At 47.9% G+C, this 17,933-nt stretch overlaps 2 protein-coding genes across 2 annotated transcripts; both read right to left on the reverse strand.

Annotated features, from left to right (window-relative positions):
- Positions 1 to 432: 432 nt before the first annotated feature.
- LOC144136310 (tubulin beta chain-like) lies at positions 433 to 618 on the reverse strand. Its single transcript, XM_077668557.1, has one exon. It carries the CDS (start codon positions 611 to 613, stop codon positions 434 to 436), a length of 180 nt encoding a protein of 59 aa, XP_077524683.1. The 5' UTR covers positions 614 to 618; the 3' UTR covers position 433.
- Positions 619 to 1,554: 936 nt separating this feature from the next.
- LOC144114052 (tubulin beta chain-like) lies at positions 1,555 to 17,933 on the reverse strand. Its single transcript, XM_077647507.1, has 5 exons — positions 17,873 to 17,933; positions 17,002 to 17,246; positions 3,103 to 3,302; positions 2,361 to 2,797; positions 1,555 to 1,604 (listed from the first exon to the last, which is right to left on the reverse strand). Exons 1-5 carry the CDS (start codon positions 17,931 to 17,933, stop codon positions 1,555 to 1,557), a joined length of 993 nt encoding a protein of 330 aa, XP_077503633.1.

Below are 17,933 nucleotides of genomic sequence, written 5' to 3' on the forward strand. Positions count from 1 at the left end.
CTTCGTGCCGCACGTCGCGGAGATTTCACCTACGGTTAAATTGATGATCAGCTGCTAATTGTATATAACATGCAACGTCTCCGAGGCTTCTTTAAGCCGTCCTCGTTCGCGTTGGTAGCGCCAGCATACTTGCATTCGTTGTGGCGCTATGGAGCGCTGCCACCATCAGTAGCGGCGCCCTCTTTTTGCCAAGCAACAAGAACAGGAGCTTACACGCCTCCAAGTGATAGAACAGCCTTGCTCTCGCCGTTATTTCCAACTCATGCTGGGACTTTATTGCGAATATATATCGTTTCGTGTTGCGTCACACCAAACAATTTTTTTTTCTAGTAAAACCAAATGCTCGCCATGGCCAGTAGCCTGGCTTGCCTAATATACATCGTTTATTTTATCGGAACTCTGCAAGCCAAATGGGAATTTCGGTGCCGGTGTCTCAGGCAGTGTCGGCGAGGGCGTCCTCGTCGTCGAACTCTCCCTCGTCGTCGGCTGTGGCCTCCTGGTACTGCTGGTACTCGGACACCAGGTCATTCATGTTGGACTCTGCTTCGGTGAATTCCATTTCGTCCATGCCTTCCCCAGTGTACCAGTGCAAGAAGGCCTTGCGGCGGAACATGGCTGCAAATTAAGACGGGCACCACGAATATTAGTTGTTTTTGTAGGCTTACACGAATTGCAGCGGAACTTATGCAGCTAGTTCAATTCTATCCGTCCGAATTATTTCCACCAAGTTACCCAGCTGTTCGGATTTTTGTTTCTGCGCCAACAAGTCCAGCTTTCTCCGGCAAAAATTTTGAAAATTGGAAAATTGTAAGACACTGTTAAGGAAATATTGAAGGTAATGGTCCATTATTCTGATATGTAGCAAAATCTTCCTTTTAAAGTGTTTCCAGCGATCGCACCGGAACGCTTTTGAAGATAGCGAAAACGTGAATAGAAAAAAAACTAAGAGACTGCCTCGGGTGATCTGCGGATATATTGATTGTTTTAGTGAAATCTTGCATTATACGAGAAAACTGCGTTCATGAACGGCTTCCCGCTTAAAAATACTTTTGTCCATAATTCCTGAGTATCCGATTTCAAAAAGCGCCTTTCTCAATCATGAGGATCGGATTGAGCGATGGCGTCCAAAAATAGGCCTGCCTAAACTTGCAACAGAAGTGGAATAATCCAAGTTTTCTTTGTATGCTGAGCGGCGGCGCGGATTAGCGTGAGGAGGGAGTGCTCACACACGCTCGCCATCTAAAGGGCGTAACTACATCCGACATTTGCTTTTAGTAAAAATCGATTTTCGGCTCTTTATGGGGTATGTAGATGTTTATCCGGCAACAAAATACGCATTATGTCGAGAAAATTGGATTTAAAAATTTTCCCGCTTCTCGATTCAAACTCGTGACGTCAAGACAAGCGAAATTCGTGACCACCGCTTAGTGAATAGCGATATAGACTAGCCTCAGGGATCCACGACAAAAAAAAAGGAAGAAAACTCTTGAATCACTGTAGTTTCCTTGCAAAAACGGTCGGTGATGGCGGCATCTGTATTTCATTTTTTGACCTTTACCTGGCTAGGGAAGGGGACGCACCTTTGTCCCCGTTTGGGTTGTCCACTGTTCGGGTTATAGGTGCGCAGGGTTGAATGGGGGAAGTTCTAGAGATTGTGTAGGGTATCTAGGTCTGAGGTAGCTCACTCCCCACGGCACGGGAACAAATGCCTATCTCTTTTCCTTTCGCCTAGCCTTAGTCGTAGAAGCTCCGTTTTTTAGTGATAAAAGTGTCTTTCGCAATTAGAACGCTGCTACATTTCCATACAGGCCAACTTGAATTTGTCCTCAGAGTCTCTTTAAAGGTGGCCGCTTCGTTACCTCTTTATGAGTGATTTTTACGGGCACTGCTAAATTTGTAACGTCGGAAACATTACCCCTCCTTGATACACGGTCTGCACTTGGTGAACAGGGAAATGTCGCGCTTGTCATCTGAGATGTTTAATGAACGGGGTCGTTCCTTGCAGCTTGTGGTTTGTCAGTGAAATGCGCGTACAAAAGTTTTGCCGACACTGTTTGTGACGTCATCGTTGTCACAAAAGAACACCGCATCCAACACACCCCTGTTTTGGTTTAGGTTTTCTGCTTTTTGCTCTTTGATGATTGTTTTACTCACAGTTCTATTAACAACAGATTGCAACGAACAGAGAGGGCTTTAAGCAATATTACGGGAGCGCCACCTTAAGATTAAAAAAAATTATAATCCCAAAGTTGCCCTTGAACGATGAAGTAGGCGCTCTATGCAACTGCAGATTGTACGTGTGAACTGCACGCTGTGCTATGAGTAGAATGTAATTCGAGCAATTCTGATAAATGACTGACCAGTGAATTGTTCTGAAATGCGCTTGAACAGCTCCTGAATGGCCGTGCTGTTCCCGATGAACGTCGCAGACATCTTGAGGCCACGGGGTGGGATGTCGCAGACGGCGGTCTTGACGTTGTTCGGTATCCACTCGACAAAGTAGCTCGAGTTCTCGTTCTGGACGTTAAGCATCTGTTCGTCGACCTCCTTCATGCTCATGCGGCCGCGGAAGATGGTGGCTACCGTCAGGTAGCGGCCGTGGCGGGGGTCGCAGGCGGCCATCATGTTCTTGGCGTCGAACATCTGCTGCGTCAGCTCCGGCACGGTCAGCGCCCTGTACTGTTGGCTGCCTCGGGACGTGAGTGGTGCGAAGCCGGGCATGAAGAAGTGCAGACGCGGGAAGGGCACCATGTTGACAGCCAGTTTGCGCAGGTCAGCGTTCAGCTGGCCGGGAAACCTGCGTGTGTATGGTTACTTAAGTTGCTTTAAGACTGTTTTTTTTTTGCGTTAAGCACCGCGAACAAGGGCCTGCAGGCGCCGCGCCATTCATGTCCCCAATTGTGCTACGAAGTTATACACAACACAAGCTATTCCCTTTTCAGGTGTGGTGAAGTAGTTTGCAGGCCTAAGCGCCTGTGGCCATTGTGGGCATCGGGCCATTCTTCGACGGCAGTGATCGGTGCCACTCACTACAGCTTCGCATATAGAGATGTCGACTGACAGTAATAGACTACGATCCCGGAGAAAAGAAAGCTTCGTCACCTGAGGCATGTTGTGACTCCGGACATTGTGACAGAAACCAGGTGGTTGAGGTCCCCGTATGTGGGAGTGGTGAGCTTCAGGGTTCGGAAGCAGATGTCGTATAGCGCCTCGTTGTCAATGCAGTAGGTTTCGTCGGTGTTCTCCACCAGCTGGTGCACGGACAGGGTGGCGTTGTAGGGCTCGACGACGGTGTCGGAGACCTGCAGTTTTGAATGCGCTTGAATTCGCACTTTCTGTCGACGTGGTGCAAAGCCTACCACATATATGCACAAGAAAAATTTTCTCATTTTTAAGCGCTGTGATTCTTCGATTTCTCGCTACCATTGTCGAGCATTAAAGGGACAAGAAATTATTTTGATGGTCAAATTCTAGGGCAGCGATCAGTAGAGGTGGCCTTTGTCAGTATTAATTCGAGTCAAATTCAAAAGCTCTGCGTGGACCCTACACACACCTCCTTCACGCCCCGACGTCATGCAGATGCGGTGGCGCTGATGTCAGTAGCGCCTTTGGCACGGCAGGCAAAATAGGTTCCGCCTGCCCGTGCCCACCAGCTGCTGCAGCTGCTGGCGGGACTGCGCAACTGCATCATGCCCGCGCCTCGATATGTTTCTCGCTGATAGATACCGCATTAAGGAATGGGCCACGGTAGTAAAGCGCGAAGTCTGGGCCTCGATCGCCGCTTCCAGGCAATGTACTTCGTAGCTGGGGAGTTGCGTTCATTCTCCTGAACATCAGCATAGTACGCTTATAATTGCTTAAGGGAAAAAAAACACAAATGTCTGCGCACGTAATTATCACGTCGAGCCGTTTTGGTGTTCACTGGGCGCTGACAGGCTGAATCACCACCAAGGAATGCGGTCTTTTGTTGATAGCAGATAATGTTTAAACGTGTGTGGAAGTTATACGATCATATAAAGCCGCGTTCATGGCACTTAATATTCACTTCAGACCATTTCTTAATATGGCCGACATAATTACTTGGTCTGTGTAGAAAGATGTCTGCTAAATTGTGTCGTTTTTGCACGGCCACGTTGGCTTGTTTCTGTACGTGTGCTAAAAGCCAAGTGCTTTTTCACTGCATCGTATGTCATAAGCTGTTTCATGAGGCGGTGCATGATCGCGAAGCTTGTTTGGAAAGAAGCAGCGATCGCATTGCCCGAGTTGATGACGATGATGATGACCTCAGGCTTAATGGCACATACCCACGGCGGGGGATTGGCCAGGGTGCAATGCTGATACAAACGCACTCATGGCCAGGGAGTGGTGTAATTGGATAATTTTGTGACCTAGACTCGAATTTTGATTAAAAATCAAGATTAAAAAAAAACGGAAATGAAAAAGCAGGGAATTCTCATTCTAGCAGAGGAATCTACCTGATGCAATTATATATTCGTGAATAAAATCGCACACTGGTTTCAATGCATATCCCTTGGCGCTTGCCACGAAGGAGAGGAGAATCGGAATAAATAGAGCAAGCCCCCGTCGAGCGAGGGGACCTCTAAGTAAGCTATACGGCGAGAAGTTAACCGCAAAGAGGAAAAAGTGATCTATGGACTCAATTTCGCCAAAGACTCAGAGAGGGTGGTCAGAAATATCCCTGATCGACATAAGTAGAGATTTAGTCGCGGTATTCTGCTGCGCAGTAGGGTCGTGGACACTTCACATTGCCTTGAACTGCACATCCGCGCACTCCAAGGAAATGCCAGGTGTTGAAAATTCGCTGCAACAAGGAGTGGCTCATGGCTCAAGTAGTGGAGACGCTGGCTGCAGTCAAGTAGACAGTATTAGGGACGAACGGGACAATAGGTCCACCAAGGGCGGACTTTGCAAAAAAATCAACTCTCTCATCAGAAGCAATGCCACAGTGCCCAGGGACCCAGTGAAAGCGTACTTTTGTAATGTGTGGTGGAACAAGAAATTGAAGGGAACGGCTTATAGGAGTATCTCTCGATTTTTCGAGCACCATCAAGACGGAAAGGCTGTCTGAAAGAATAACAACCTGAGAGATACTGCAGGGATTCCTTATTAAGGCCAACTCAATGGCCAGAAACTTGGCGACAAAAATAGGGGTATAGTCAGGAGCCCGAAATGAATAACTCTATTCAAGAGCCCTTGAGTAAATGCCAATGGCTGCTTTTTCATTTTTCTGGGAGGCGTCTGTAAAAACAGCAGTATGGTTAGGGAAATTATCCAGACACTCCTTAATAAGCCCATTTAAAGCACTTGCAGGCAGATTCTTAGCATTCCTTGGGAAGGTGTCGTCAAAGGGGACTACAGTATCAGCCCGGCGGTGGTTAACTGGTACTACAGAATTTATTGATACAGAAATTTTTGACAGCAGGGAATTAGTGAACACAACCTGAGGAAGCTTATACCAAGGCCAAAAATTACCAAAGAATAGAGATGGGTTCGTTGTAAATATAGGGTTAGCCAATTCAGGAACAGGCTCCAAAGACATTAAAAACGTCCGCACAGTGAGAAGCTGAGCCGCAAATTTAGATCAGGTATCCGCGCCTCCAAGTACAGCGCAGCGTTAGCAACTGATTTAGGCGGACCTATAGCAAAGGCGCAGAGCGCGTCGCTCAATAACAAACCGGGGTTCAAGCTTGTACCTTGTGCACCCAGAAAAGAGAACAGAGCCAAATTCAAGTACACATGTCTTATACAGAAAGAGCAAAGTGTTCCGACGCATACCAAATTTTTTGTTGCTGATCCTCTCCAACCGGCCAAGGGCACGCTCACCTTTAAAGCACAATGCTTCTAATCAAGTAGGGCATAAGCATCCGCGCGCGAGCACCTATCGCGCTGAATAATGTCCAAGACACACTGTTCATCTTTGGGCAGGTGGGATCGTCAGCTGCGTGATCAGACTTAGAAGTGCAGACGTCTGAAGCATGAGCACCGCCGCAAACGCGGCAGCGCGTTGCCGACTTGCAAGATTTGCCACTCTGACCAAAACGCCAGCAGTTCTTACATTGTAATGGACGGGGCTGCAGTGGGTCAACACGGTAGACAATGGGCCAGACTTTGATTTCCAATCGGCAAGAGGAGCCCGCAAAAGTTGCTATAACAGACTCAGTTGGAATACGAGAGCCTCCAGCCTCTGTTGCAGCGGTAAACTGAGAGGATGCCCACACCGGCATCATGGAAGTCCAAGAATTTCTTCTGGCGTAGCGGAGGGATACACACCGCGGATTATTCCTTTTACGCAGGCGAGTTGCTCGGGAATAAACGCTTGCACCGGGAGTGAGGCAAAAGAGGTGCACTGCAGCAAGTCTGCAACACAATAAAAATCAGGTGATTTGCACAGAATTCTTCTTTTGGCAAATGGTCGAACCTCGGAAATCTCAAGATATCGAATGGTCGCTGCCTTCAGCTGCTCCTGGATCATATGAGAGTTTTTGATCTTAATTAAACCATCTCCTACAGGGACCAGAGCCACAGGGATACGCTTGGCAAAAAGAATTTAGGCAAACTGGCGAACCAGGCTACTGGACCTGTGCCCGAGGAAGACATAGCCATGTCCGTAAGCCTAAGAAACATGAAGCCTACATCCAAAAGGGAAAAAACCTGGCCAAATCCCCCACTCGCGGAACGGCCTCACCAGGAGTTTACAGGATCAGCAGCACCAAGACACGCTTCAGCACCGAGGCCAGATGAAGCGGGAGGCGACATAGAACAGCCGTAGAACAGCGTCGGGTCGTATCAGCACAATGGACACTAAGGGCCGTTGTTGTTGTTGCCTTCGTGACATGGCACATACCCACGACGGGGGATTGGCCAGGGTTCAGTGGGGAGACCCCATAGAATAGGGTAAATGGTGCCAAGCTATTTTGCCTTGGGTGAAATTTACGAGTGATTAAAAAGAAAAGAAGGGCCCTTTCTTCTTCTTTACCGAGTTGTTGTTGTTGCTGTTGTTAGCCTATCAAAAGATGGCACATACCCACACTGGGGGATCGGCCAAGAATCGGGTGGCTATTCACCTGAACGCAGTTAACAAAAAGGAAAAGCACGTGGGAGCATAACACCGGTGAATTTTTCGTCATGAACAGAAAAGGGATGAGTGTTTTGATTTTAAAATTTTAAGAATAATAATAGAGTGATTAAATATTAATGATTTAGTCAAAATGTAATAATTGATAGAAAAGAAAAGGTTGAAACACTTAGCAAGGCAGTCGGTGAGATTCTATCAGGAAATTTTGAACAGCGATGCAAACAGATCTGTGGCTGAACCCAAATGTGGTGGCGCCAAATGATAGCAAGAGCGGGCTGCTCAAACTAAGGCCAAGATGCTGCAAGGGCTCCTCCAGCAACCTTTTTCTCAGTGAGTTGAATCGGCGACAATACAGCCAAAAATGTTCAATGGATTCTGGCTCACGGCAAAATGCACAAAGGGGGGAGAGCGCCAAACCCGACTTGTGTAAATAGAAATTTAGAGGGGGGATGCGGCAGCGTAGCCTCGTCAGTGATACTTCAAGCTGCCGAGAGCAACAAATTTTCCTGTTCCAATAATATTTAAGGTGCTCATAATCCGCCGATGTTAAAAGTGATGTGTCTTGCGAGCTTAAAAACGCACGTCGCCGAAATCTAGATGCTGTAATGTAGGCTGTAGCCGGGATGATTGGCAACACGGGGCCGCTGAGAGAAGCCTTTGCGAGATTATCAGCAATCTCATTTACTGTCACACTGCTGTGGCCGGGAACCCATACTAAATGAACAAGGCTCAAATGCGGAGGAAGTAGGGAAAAGAAAGTTGATAAAATGGGACCGTCAACCTGTGCAGCGAGGGACGAACACAAAGATAAAGAATCAGTAATTACTGCAACTGCTGTAATAGAGGGGTCTAGCTTGCGTAGAGCAAGTACAACTGCTAGAAACTCTGCTTGAAAAATAGGGGTGAAATCTGGAAGGCGCAGAGAAAAGGACCAGTCTAAATGGGAGCAAAATATTCCCACACCTGCTTTTTCATTGCATTGCGATGCATCAGCGGCTATTGCTATATCGGTTGGTAGGGTCCTCAGATGATCTTCTAGAAGGCCATTCAGAATACTCGGTGGCAAAAGTTTTGCATTTTTTGGGAATATGTCGTCGAAAACAATGTGGATAGTGGGCCCATTCCGAAGCGCAGGAAGGATATCATAAATGTTTACATCTAAAGGCTGAAGTAATCTTTGCACAAACACTACCTGAGGGGAATTGAAACGAGACCAGGGGACACCAAAAAAGGAGGTCGGCTGAGAACAGAAAATGCTTTGGGAACGGTGGAAATGGGATTCATAGATCCTGAGGTAAGTTTGCACAGTTAAAAATTGAAGTCGTGATAAGAGAGACGGAATGCGGGCTTCAAGGTACAGCACATTGATAGCCACAAATTTTGGAAGGCCGAGGCACATGCGAAGTGCTTCCCTCTCTAAAAGGACGAGAAGGCGAAGTTTATATGTAGCCGAGCCTGAAAACAACACTGATCCAAATTCTAAAATTGGCCTGACATACATTATGTAGATCATTAATAGCGCATCTCTGCGCATGCCGTACCGGTGATGACATAATCTCCGTAACATGCCCACGGCTCGAGCCCCTTTCGCCGCGACATGGTCAATGTGAGGTCGCCAGGTGAGTTTGTTGTCATAAATGACCCCTAGGTATTTTAGGGATTGAACCTGCGGTATCATTTTTAACTGGCAAGTGAGAGAGACCACTACAGCAGTGAATAGAGGGAAAACAAGAGTAGCGCACTTCCCAACACTTAACTTCAGGTGTAATGCGCTCAACCAGTGCTCAAGTGTATTCAAATATGACTGCAACAGACCATACAGAGAATGTATATCCGGCGCAGCAGCAAAAAACGCAATGTCGTCCGCATAGACGTAAGTGCGTACATGGCGGTGGAGAGGAATTGAGCTTAACAGAATATTAAAGAGCACAGGAAAAAGAACAGCTCCTTGCGGTACACCTCGCGTTTGTCTATACCTCTCTGAATGAACACCATTATGGACGCAAAAGAATTCCCTGTTATGAAGAAATGCAGATATCCATGCAACTATATAATCTGGAAATTGAAGAGACTGTAGCCTATGTATCAGGATGGAGTGTTCTACACTGTCGTAAGCTTTGGCGACATCTAACGTAACCAAAGCCGCGACCAGGCGTTGACGACGAGCAAGGAGAATTCTGCTCTCAAGATCAGCATGTACATTCCATATCGAACACCGTGGCCGGAAACCGAGTTGGCACGGGCTGAGTATACTTTTGCGGTCCACAATGGCTGACACCCGAATTAGTAACAACCTTTCTATCTACTTTACCACGTTTGATGTTAAAGAAATTGGTCTAATATCCAATTCATAGCCTCCACCCTGATTTTTAAGTAAAGGGATCACATTGGACAGCTTCCACTCAAAAGGTATCCAAGCGTGTTTGAGAGAGTAGTTTATTAGGTGCAATAAGGAGTTGGAAGACTCTTCAAATAGAATCTTGAGCATCTTTGTGGTAACACCATCAGGGCCAGGAGCAGCAGCTGGCAATCTCTGGACAACTTGTGAAAGCTCTGATAGATTTACTTGTGAGGAATTATCATTTTGTACGACTGGTGCAAACAACAATGGTCGCATAGGTAGTAAAGACGAGAACCGCTTTTGCAGGCCTGTGGCTATTAATTCACCCGCCTGGATAGCTTCTACAGGTGACATAACTAATGACTGAAAATTATGAGAGGACATGAGCTGTTTCCTAGACCGTAGAAAACCGAATAGTGCACGTCGGTTGCCCGCCTTTGAAAGATAATCGAAGTGTTCTGAGTCATATTTTTCCTTTGCGCGAGAAACTGTGCGTTTAAAGGTGGCTGCAATAAATTTATAATCACTCCAGTTATTCGGACATTGGTTATGAAGAAGCTTTTTCCATTCTGCCTTCCTCCGCCTGTAATCTCTTGTACAGTCCGCATTCCACCAGTTAGAAGAATTCCCTTTTATTGGCCTCACCAGGAACTCCGACTTTTTACGGCTTTCCTCAATAGCCAGACATATTCTTGCTGACTGGTGGACCTCAGCGATGTTAGACCCTGGAGCAAGGGCAGAGCGCAACGCCGTCTGAAATCTGTCATAATTTACATGTGACCGCAACTGAGAAGACGCCGGAGTAACACGACATATGATATCAAAATGAATAGGTATATGATCACTTGAAGTGCCGCTATCAACTGTCGACCAATTCGTTACGCCAATTCCAGGACTAATGAACGTTAGATCTAAAACAGATTGAGTGTGTGAGCGAAGATAAGTGGCGGATCCTGAATTTAAGCACATCAGGTTGTGATCAGAAACCCAGTCCCAAAGGCGCTTGCCGCATGAATTAGTCCTAAAACCCCAAGACACATGGTGAGAACTGAAGTCCCCAGCCACGAGAACTGGGCTTTTACAGTTTACGAGTAAAAAATCCAGAGGTCTAACATCCTGGACTCCATTGGGGAAATAACAATTTGCTATTGAAAATGGAGAGCACCGAGGAAGTACACAGTCTATTGCCAAAATCTCACAGTCAGGAGACATTTGTTGAAAAGATACCACAGCCCTGTGGCAAAATTTTGAAGAGACTAAAGTTAGTAAACCCCCGCCTCTTGACTGGCGGTCTAGGCGAAATGACCGGTAATTTTTGATATGAAAATGTTTGTCAGTTGAAAGCCACGTTTCTTGCAGAATTATGACATCCGGATTAAGCTGAGTAGAAAGGCAGTGTAAATCTGTGGAAGCGGAAAGAATAGAGCGACAGTTCAACTGCAGAACTCGCAACGACGCTATGGTTGCGAAAGTCTAGCAGCAGCAACTGCCTGCTCCAAAATGGTATCCTTGGGTTTAGTGCCAAGCTGCTTCTTCTTTGATTTGGGCTGGGTGCAATGAGAAGACAACGAATGAGACATGGGGGACCCACTGCGCTTAAGAAGCCGCGCATCAGGCTCCACCATCTCGGAATCATACATTATATCAACATCCCTCGAAGTACCCGAGGTAGGTACAGCGGAAGGGACAGAAGTTTGTTCGTGGGGTTGTGATGCTACTGGAATTTGAGACCGGATAAGAGGAGAGGGAATTGTTGTCGAAAGAGGTGCCAAACTAGCCTGCACGGCATGTGTAATCTGAGTCGCTAGAACATTTGTAAAGCACTCCGACACACTTGCGACAATCTTTTCTACCATTTTAGACATCGAAGCCTCCACAGCAGCCGCAATTGCCTGGGACAGCGTTGAGTCTAGCATGACACCTTGCCGAGCGGTCACACCGGCATAACCGCGGGCACGTTCTTTGACCTCTGAAATAGCGTCACGGCGCGAACTTTGTTTCCTGTCAATTATTTCCAGAATTTGAATTTCCTGATCTCGAGAGGGACAATTTGAGTAGTTTGCAGAGTGCGCACCACCGCAAAGGCAACACTTCTCATTCTTCTCAGTGCAGGTGCTTGTTGCATGACCATCCCCACAGTTGCAACACCTCAAGTTGGATTTGCAACCGCCAGCGCTATGTCCATAACGCCAGCAGTTGTTACACTGCAGAGGCCGAGATGATAATGGGTCTACCCGAAAAATTAGAGGCCATGCCTTGATTTCAGAGGGGCAGGAAGTGCCGGCAAAGGTAGCAATCACTGATTCAGTGGGCATCCGCACGTTGTTTACATCCCGGCTACAGCGGTGCACAGCAACAACACCTGCAGCCGACAGAAGCTCAAGAGTCTCTGCCGGAGACAGGGAAGAGTCTACACTTCGTACAATACCTTTCGTGCACGCCAGATGAGAAGGGATGAAAGAACTTACCCGAAGGGAGGCGAAGGATGAGGAGTTTAGTAAATCTCTTACACAGGCGAGGTCTGGCGATCTGCACAGAATCCCACCGCGTCCAAACTGGCGAACCTCTGAGATTGACTCATAATGAGAAGTCGTCGACTGGAGAGCAGCCCGAACAGCACCAGGGTTGTTCATCCTGATAGCACCACCATCCTTAGGCACCAGCGCGACAGGGATACTGCCGACACCATTGCGCAAAAAAGCTTCCAACGGTAGGAGATCAGTTGACAGAGAAGCCGACCAGAGGGAACTCCCCTGGCCGGGAGACTGGGTGGACATAGTCCGGGCTTACTGCCTTACCGCGCAAAGACGCAGAGAGAAAATGCCACAATCAGCCACCCGAAACTTAGCCGATCGTTCCCAGCAGAGCAGAGCCGTCGGGGCAGCGATGAACAGGACGAACGCCACTGGGTCGAACGATGTCCTCCTAACAGAGCCAAGCTGGTCGTCTCACGGTGGCCAAGAGGTGCCGAGAGGCCGAGCGAATCTTCTTCTTCTTCTTCTTCTTCTTCTTCACCCCAGGTATATGGCCGAGTTGCAGCGTGCTTTTGTCTTCGTTTTTGCCATCGCATGACAACGGCCTCCAAAGTATCTCATAAAGCTAGCGCAAATAGATGAGAGCACACGAAGCTGCGTCCAGCACACGTAGTTGCAGGCGAGTGGAATTTTTCGGCTTGAGCCCCTGCGTCTTTCAATCAGACTCCTGCGTTGCTAGGGAAATGTTTCGGTTTGGTTTGGCTTGGTTTATGGAGTTTTAACGTTCCAAAGCGACCCAGGCTATGAGGGACGCCGTAGTGGAGCACCCCGGAAATTTCGACCACCTGGGGTTCTTTAACATACACTGACATCGCACAGTACACGGGCCTCTAGAATTTCGCCTCCATCGAAATTCGACCGCCGCCGCGGCCGAAGTCGCGGCCCACGTCTTTGGGGTCAGCAGCCGAGCGCCATAACCACTGAGCCACCGCGGCGGCTATGCAAACGTTTCATTTAGGGGGTACACTAACAGAAACTCTCGGGTGAAACAATGCAGCGAGATTGAGAGGAGACGCGGAAATTGAAAGTATTTTCGTTATTTATGCATGAGATGTAACCAAATTTGGCACAACTGTGAACTTTTTATGCTAATTTCAGAACTGTGCTTTATTTTCAGCTGGCTGGTACAGATGTTGGGTTATTATAATTAACACCGTCGTCAAGTCATCTCCGAGTGTGGAATAATTAAGTTGAAAGTGCGCAAATTTTTTATGCCAGCATGTTCACAAAGCCCTGCTTTGTGTGATGACGCCACTGTTCTTCTTTTTATGCAAAGTACGTATGCAAACAAAAGTTAAACTCTAGCATGCATATTTACTTGAACACATTTCTTAGAAAAATAACTTCAACATGCTACAGCATGTGTACAAAAAATTGTCAGATTTATTACACTACTCAATCTCTCAGGACCGCGGTGGTTCAGTGGTTATGGCGCTCAGCTGGTGACCCCAAAGACGCGGGTTCGATCCCAGCCGCCGCGGTCGAATTTCGATGGAGGCGAAATTCTAGAGGTCCGTGTACTGCGCGATGTCAGCGCACGGTAAATAAGCCCAGGGGGTCGAAATTTCTGGAGCCCTTCACTACGGCGTCCCTCATAGCCTGAGTTGCTTTGGGACGTTAAACCTTCATAAACAAAACCATAAATGAATCAACGTCTCAGGATTCATTCGCAGCAAATAGAATCATTCTATTTTTATTAATAATAATAATAATTGGTTTTTGGGGAAAGGAAATGGCGCAGTATCTGTCTCATTTATCTTTGGACACCTGAACCGCGCCGTAAGGGAAGGGATAAAGGAGGGAGTGAAAGAAAGGATGAATAGGTGCTGTAGTGGAGGGCTCCGGAATAATTTATTCGTTACGAAATTACGAAGGGATGAGTGATGCCAATCGTAGAAAACGTGAAAGCTGAGAAAACCAACCTTAAAGTTTATACTCTCGTTTGCTTCGTTCACCCTCGTAGCTTTTTATTTTGGTGAAAGAAATGCGGCACTGCAATCAATGGAACCTCTGATCTTATGATCATTCCGCTTCCAAGTGATACTAAGATGGTGGTGCACCGTCGTCGGAAACCCGTGGAATTCGCGATGCGCCGAGGCCACCAGAAGAGCGATTCGCTCAATCTTCGACGCCCACACATCAAAAAAGCGTAATTTTCTAAATTTCTACTGCACAAAAAATTGCGATCAGTTTGGCCATTTTAATAAGGTGACAAATCGGCCTCGTTGGTGCATGACCTTGTGGCGAAAAGCAGCGCTTACACGCGACAGAGGAAACTGGAGACACGACGCTGTCCCCACTTGCCTCGCTGCGCGTCACGTGTGTCAAGTGACGGTGAGCGCACGTCTGCTCCGCCGAAACAACGCCAGAGCTTCTCCTCACTGCTATCCCGAAGTGGAATTATTCCGGCTAGTACAGAGCGTCAAAAAGTGGTTATTTTATTCCACGTCTAGCGTAGAAATCAACGGCAGCAACGCTTTCTGTTTGCAACTGATCATATATACAACACACAGTGCCAAACAATATCTCTGAATAGGCCGTACGTGGTCAACGCGAGCCTGTGCACTTCGAGAAATCACGAAGTTCAAAGCATCAACAGCATCAACCACTTGGTGATTCGCAGAAACCGACAACGCGCCTACAAGCCTACCGCGAGCCCGGTAGCGACTGCAGTGACACCTTGTTTGTTTGCAAACATGCAGCAGGTCTGCGGGAATACGGTGGCCGCAGCTGGCAAAAGACAGGGTTAATAGGAGAGACATGGGAGAGGCCTTTGCCCTGCAGTGGGCCTAGTCAGGCTTATGGTGATGATGATGGTGCAGCATGTCTATAATTTACAATTTCTATTTAAATCGCTGCTCGCACTGACTCGCAGTCTGCTAGGCTGCTAGGGCGACAGCTCACCTCGCATTCTTTGCCTTAGCACACTATACTTAGCCGCTCCTACCCCAAAGATGTCAGTGGGCAGCCTGACGCCCACTGCCCATTGGGCATGCTCAGGTGGCGTGGGCGGGATTGCGCAGCCCCGACCTGTTTTCTGTTAGCACGAAAGCAATCCTAGCCAACCCCTAACGATTTCGACGATGTCTCACGCGGAGAAAATGAAGCCTCAGCCAGACTCAGTAAGGAAATGGGTGTGCATGGCAATAAAGCTCAATTCTGGGGATGGTCCTGCAGGGTAAGGACAGCAACACATGGTATGGCACATGATGGTGTATATTGTGTATGGGGGTTTAACGTCCCAAAGCGACTCAGGCTATGAGGGACGCCGTAGTGAAGGGCTCCGAAGATTTCGACCACCTCGGGTTCTTTAACGTGCACTGGCATCGCACAGTACACGGGCCTCTAGAATTTCGCCTCCATCGAAATTCGACCGCCGCGGCCGGGATCGAACCCGCGTCTTTCGGGCCAGCAGCCGAGCGCCATAACCACTTAGCCACCACGGCGGCCCTGATATGGCACATGAAGAATGTCCCAAACATGGTTAGGACGCCCGAAATTTGCCCTTCGAATGACCTTGACCGAATTCGACTGCCGGTGAATCTGGCTGTGCTCAGGTGGAAGACAGGCTTCACCTCGTCTCGAAATGGAATTGGCCCACCTCCAAAAATAAGAGTTGGCCCACCCCCTAAAATTTGAAAATTGACCTACGTTCGGGACCGACATGCGACACCCCCAGAATGGGTTTGGCCCACCCCCAAAATTTGGGAGGCCCACCATGCTTTCGCGCACTATTTCGTGCTTAGCAATGATAAACCGCTAGCCATTTTTTTTTCGGCACGTCGTTGTGTAAGAGTTGAGGGAAGCTAAGAAGCATCATTTTTAATCGCCGATATCTTCGGTGTTAAAGGGCTGTAGACACCAAAAATTTGCTCGCATGTTTTCTGCTTTCAAATGATGCTTTAGACATTAGAATACATGTATCGCCGCGTTGTTTTCGCCTACGACCGATAAATAATATATAATTGAATTTCTTCTTTCATGCTGTTTCGGTTTCATCAACCGAACGATGGCTGTGACTTGTAGTTGGACTTGGAGTATCGTGAGGCAGGAAAAAAACGGCAGTATGACTGCTGATACGTCGTTTGTTTTTATTCCAGCTCTTGAAGCAGGCTTGTTTAAGCGTTACAGTGAATTAAAACTACGTGTCAGCGTTTATTATGCAGTTTTTTTTGTGCCTCACATGATCTAAAGTCGAACTACATGCCACAACCATCGTTCGGTTGATGAAACCGAAACAGCATGAGGGAAGGAGTTCAGTAATCAGTGATTTAGCGGTTGTATGCGAATACCAGACGATGATCCATGCATTATAATGCCTAAAGCATCATATGGAAGAATAAAACGCGCAACTAAATTTACATGTCTGTAGTCTTTTAATGAAGCTAGCTTATAATTTTTTTGCTGTTCGGTGACGAGTGATGGAATAGCGATCGCTCGTGCGCTTTTCCTAACCTCAGTATATACCATTTCATGGTCCCTTTAAGGTCACAGCCGTCGTGCGCTTGCACTCTGCAGCTGTTTTCGCGCCATTCGTTTGGCAGCAGCGGTGGGTGACGTAAAGTCTCGCATCTTCACGCGCGAGTGCGGTGTTCGATACCACCGTAGTAGGTAGACATCAAGAAAGAAAGAAGCTCGCTGAGGTCACCACATGCGGACGTGGTGAAGCCTTCATATCTGACGGCAGTTTAATAATAATAATAATAATAATAATAATAATAATATTAATTGGTTTTCTGGGGAAAGGAAATGGCGCAGTATCTGTCTCATATATCGTTGGACACCTGAACCGCGTCGTAAGGGAAGGGATAAATGAGGGAGTGAAAGAAGAAAGGAAGAGAGAGGGGCCGTAGTGGAAGGCTCCGGAATAATTTCGACCACCTGGGGATCTTTAACGTGCACTGACATCGCACAGTGCACGGGTGGCTTAGCGTTTTTCCTCCACAAAAGTTTGCGTCTCGCTGGTATTGATGCTGTCCTGGCTTAAGACACGTGCCGGCGGCGCGGAAGCTGTCACGACGAATGCTCACCTTCGGGGAGGGCATGACGCTGAAGGTGTTCATGATGCGGTCCGGGTACTCCACCCGGATCTTCGAGATGAGCAGCGTGCCCATGCCGGAGCCGGTGCCTCCGCCCAGGGAATGGGCCAGCTGGAAGCCCTGCAGGCAGTCGCAGCTCTCGGCCTCCTTGCGCACCACGTCCAGCACGGAGTCCACCAACTCGGCGCCCTCAGTGTAGTGGCCCTTGGCCCAGTTGTTGCCGGCGCCGCTCTGGCCTGCGAAAGTTACCGCGCATATGTACGCCACCTGCATATCCCCGCGCTGCTGGGAGCCGCTGTTTTGAGCCAATAAGCGTTGACCAAAAAGGTAGCCGCTAAGGCGCTTTGCGCTGAAACCTTTCCTGTTTCTACGCGAATTTTTCTTCAGTAGCATGATAGTGAAGCGGTCTTCAGATCATATTCGCCGACCTTATAAAATAACTTTTCATATTTCAAGATGGAAACTCAGCGCTCAGGAACGTATGTCAGGCGCATAGGGCAGCAAGCTTCGTGTTGCAATGGTCGCCTCAGTTGCTGTTCACTTGCATTTTGTACGCAGCGAATTTGCCACCGAAAGAGTGGAAACAGCCAAGATTATACAGCCGACTATGAATGCCGATTCTGAGCACAGGTACGAGCAAATCGAGTTACCTTTGTTAACCCTAAGCTGTGGCTGAACCTAACGAACACTACGATGGGCTAAGAGCAGCTGCTGCAAGGAACTTCCGGCTAGGGACGGCTAGAATTAAGCCCGGCTCCCCCCGAACCTTTGCGCACACACGTGCAGCTGATGACGTTGAGCTGAACTTGAACAGTACATGCTAAAACAGCAACGGAGATATGAAGCTAAAAGAGACGCTTACCGAATATGAAATTGTCGGGCCTGAACAGTTGACCGAAAGGTCCCGATCTGACGGAGTCCAT

This window comes from Amblyomma americanum, chromosome 1 (genome assembly GCF_052857255.1).
Source record: "Amblyomma americanum isolate KBUSLIRL-KWMA chromosome 1, ASM5285725v1, whole genome shotgun sequence".
Lineage (NCBI taxonomy): Eukaryota > Metazoa > Arthropoda > Arachnida > Ixodida > Ixodidae > Amblyomma > Amblyomma americanum.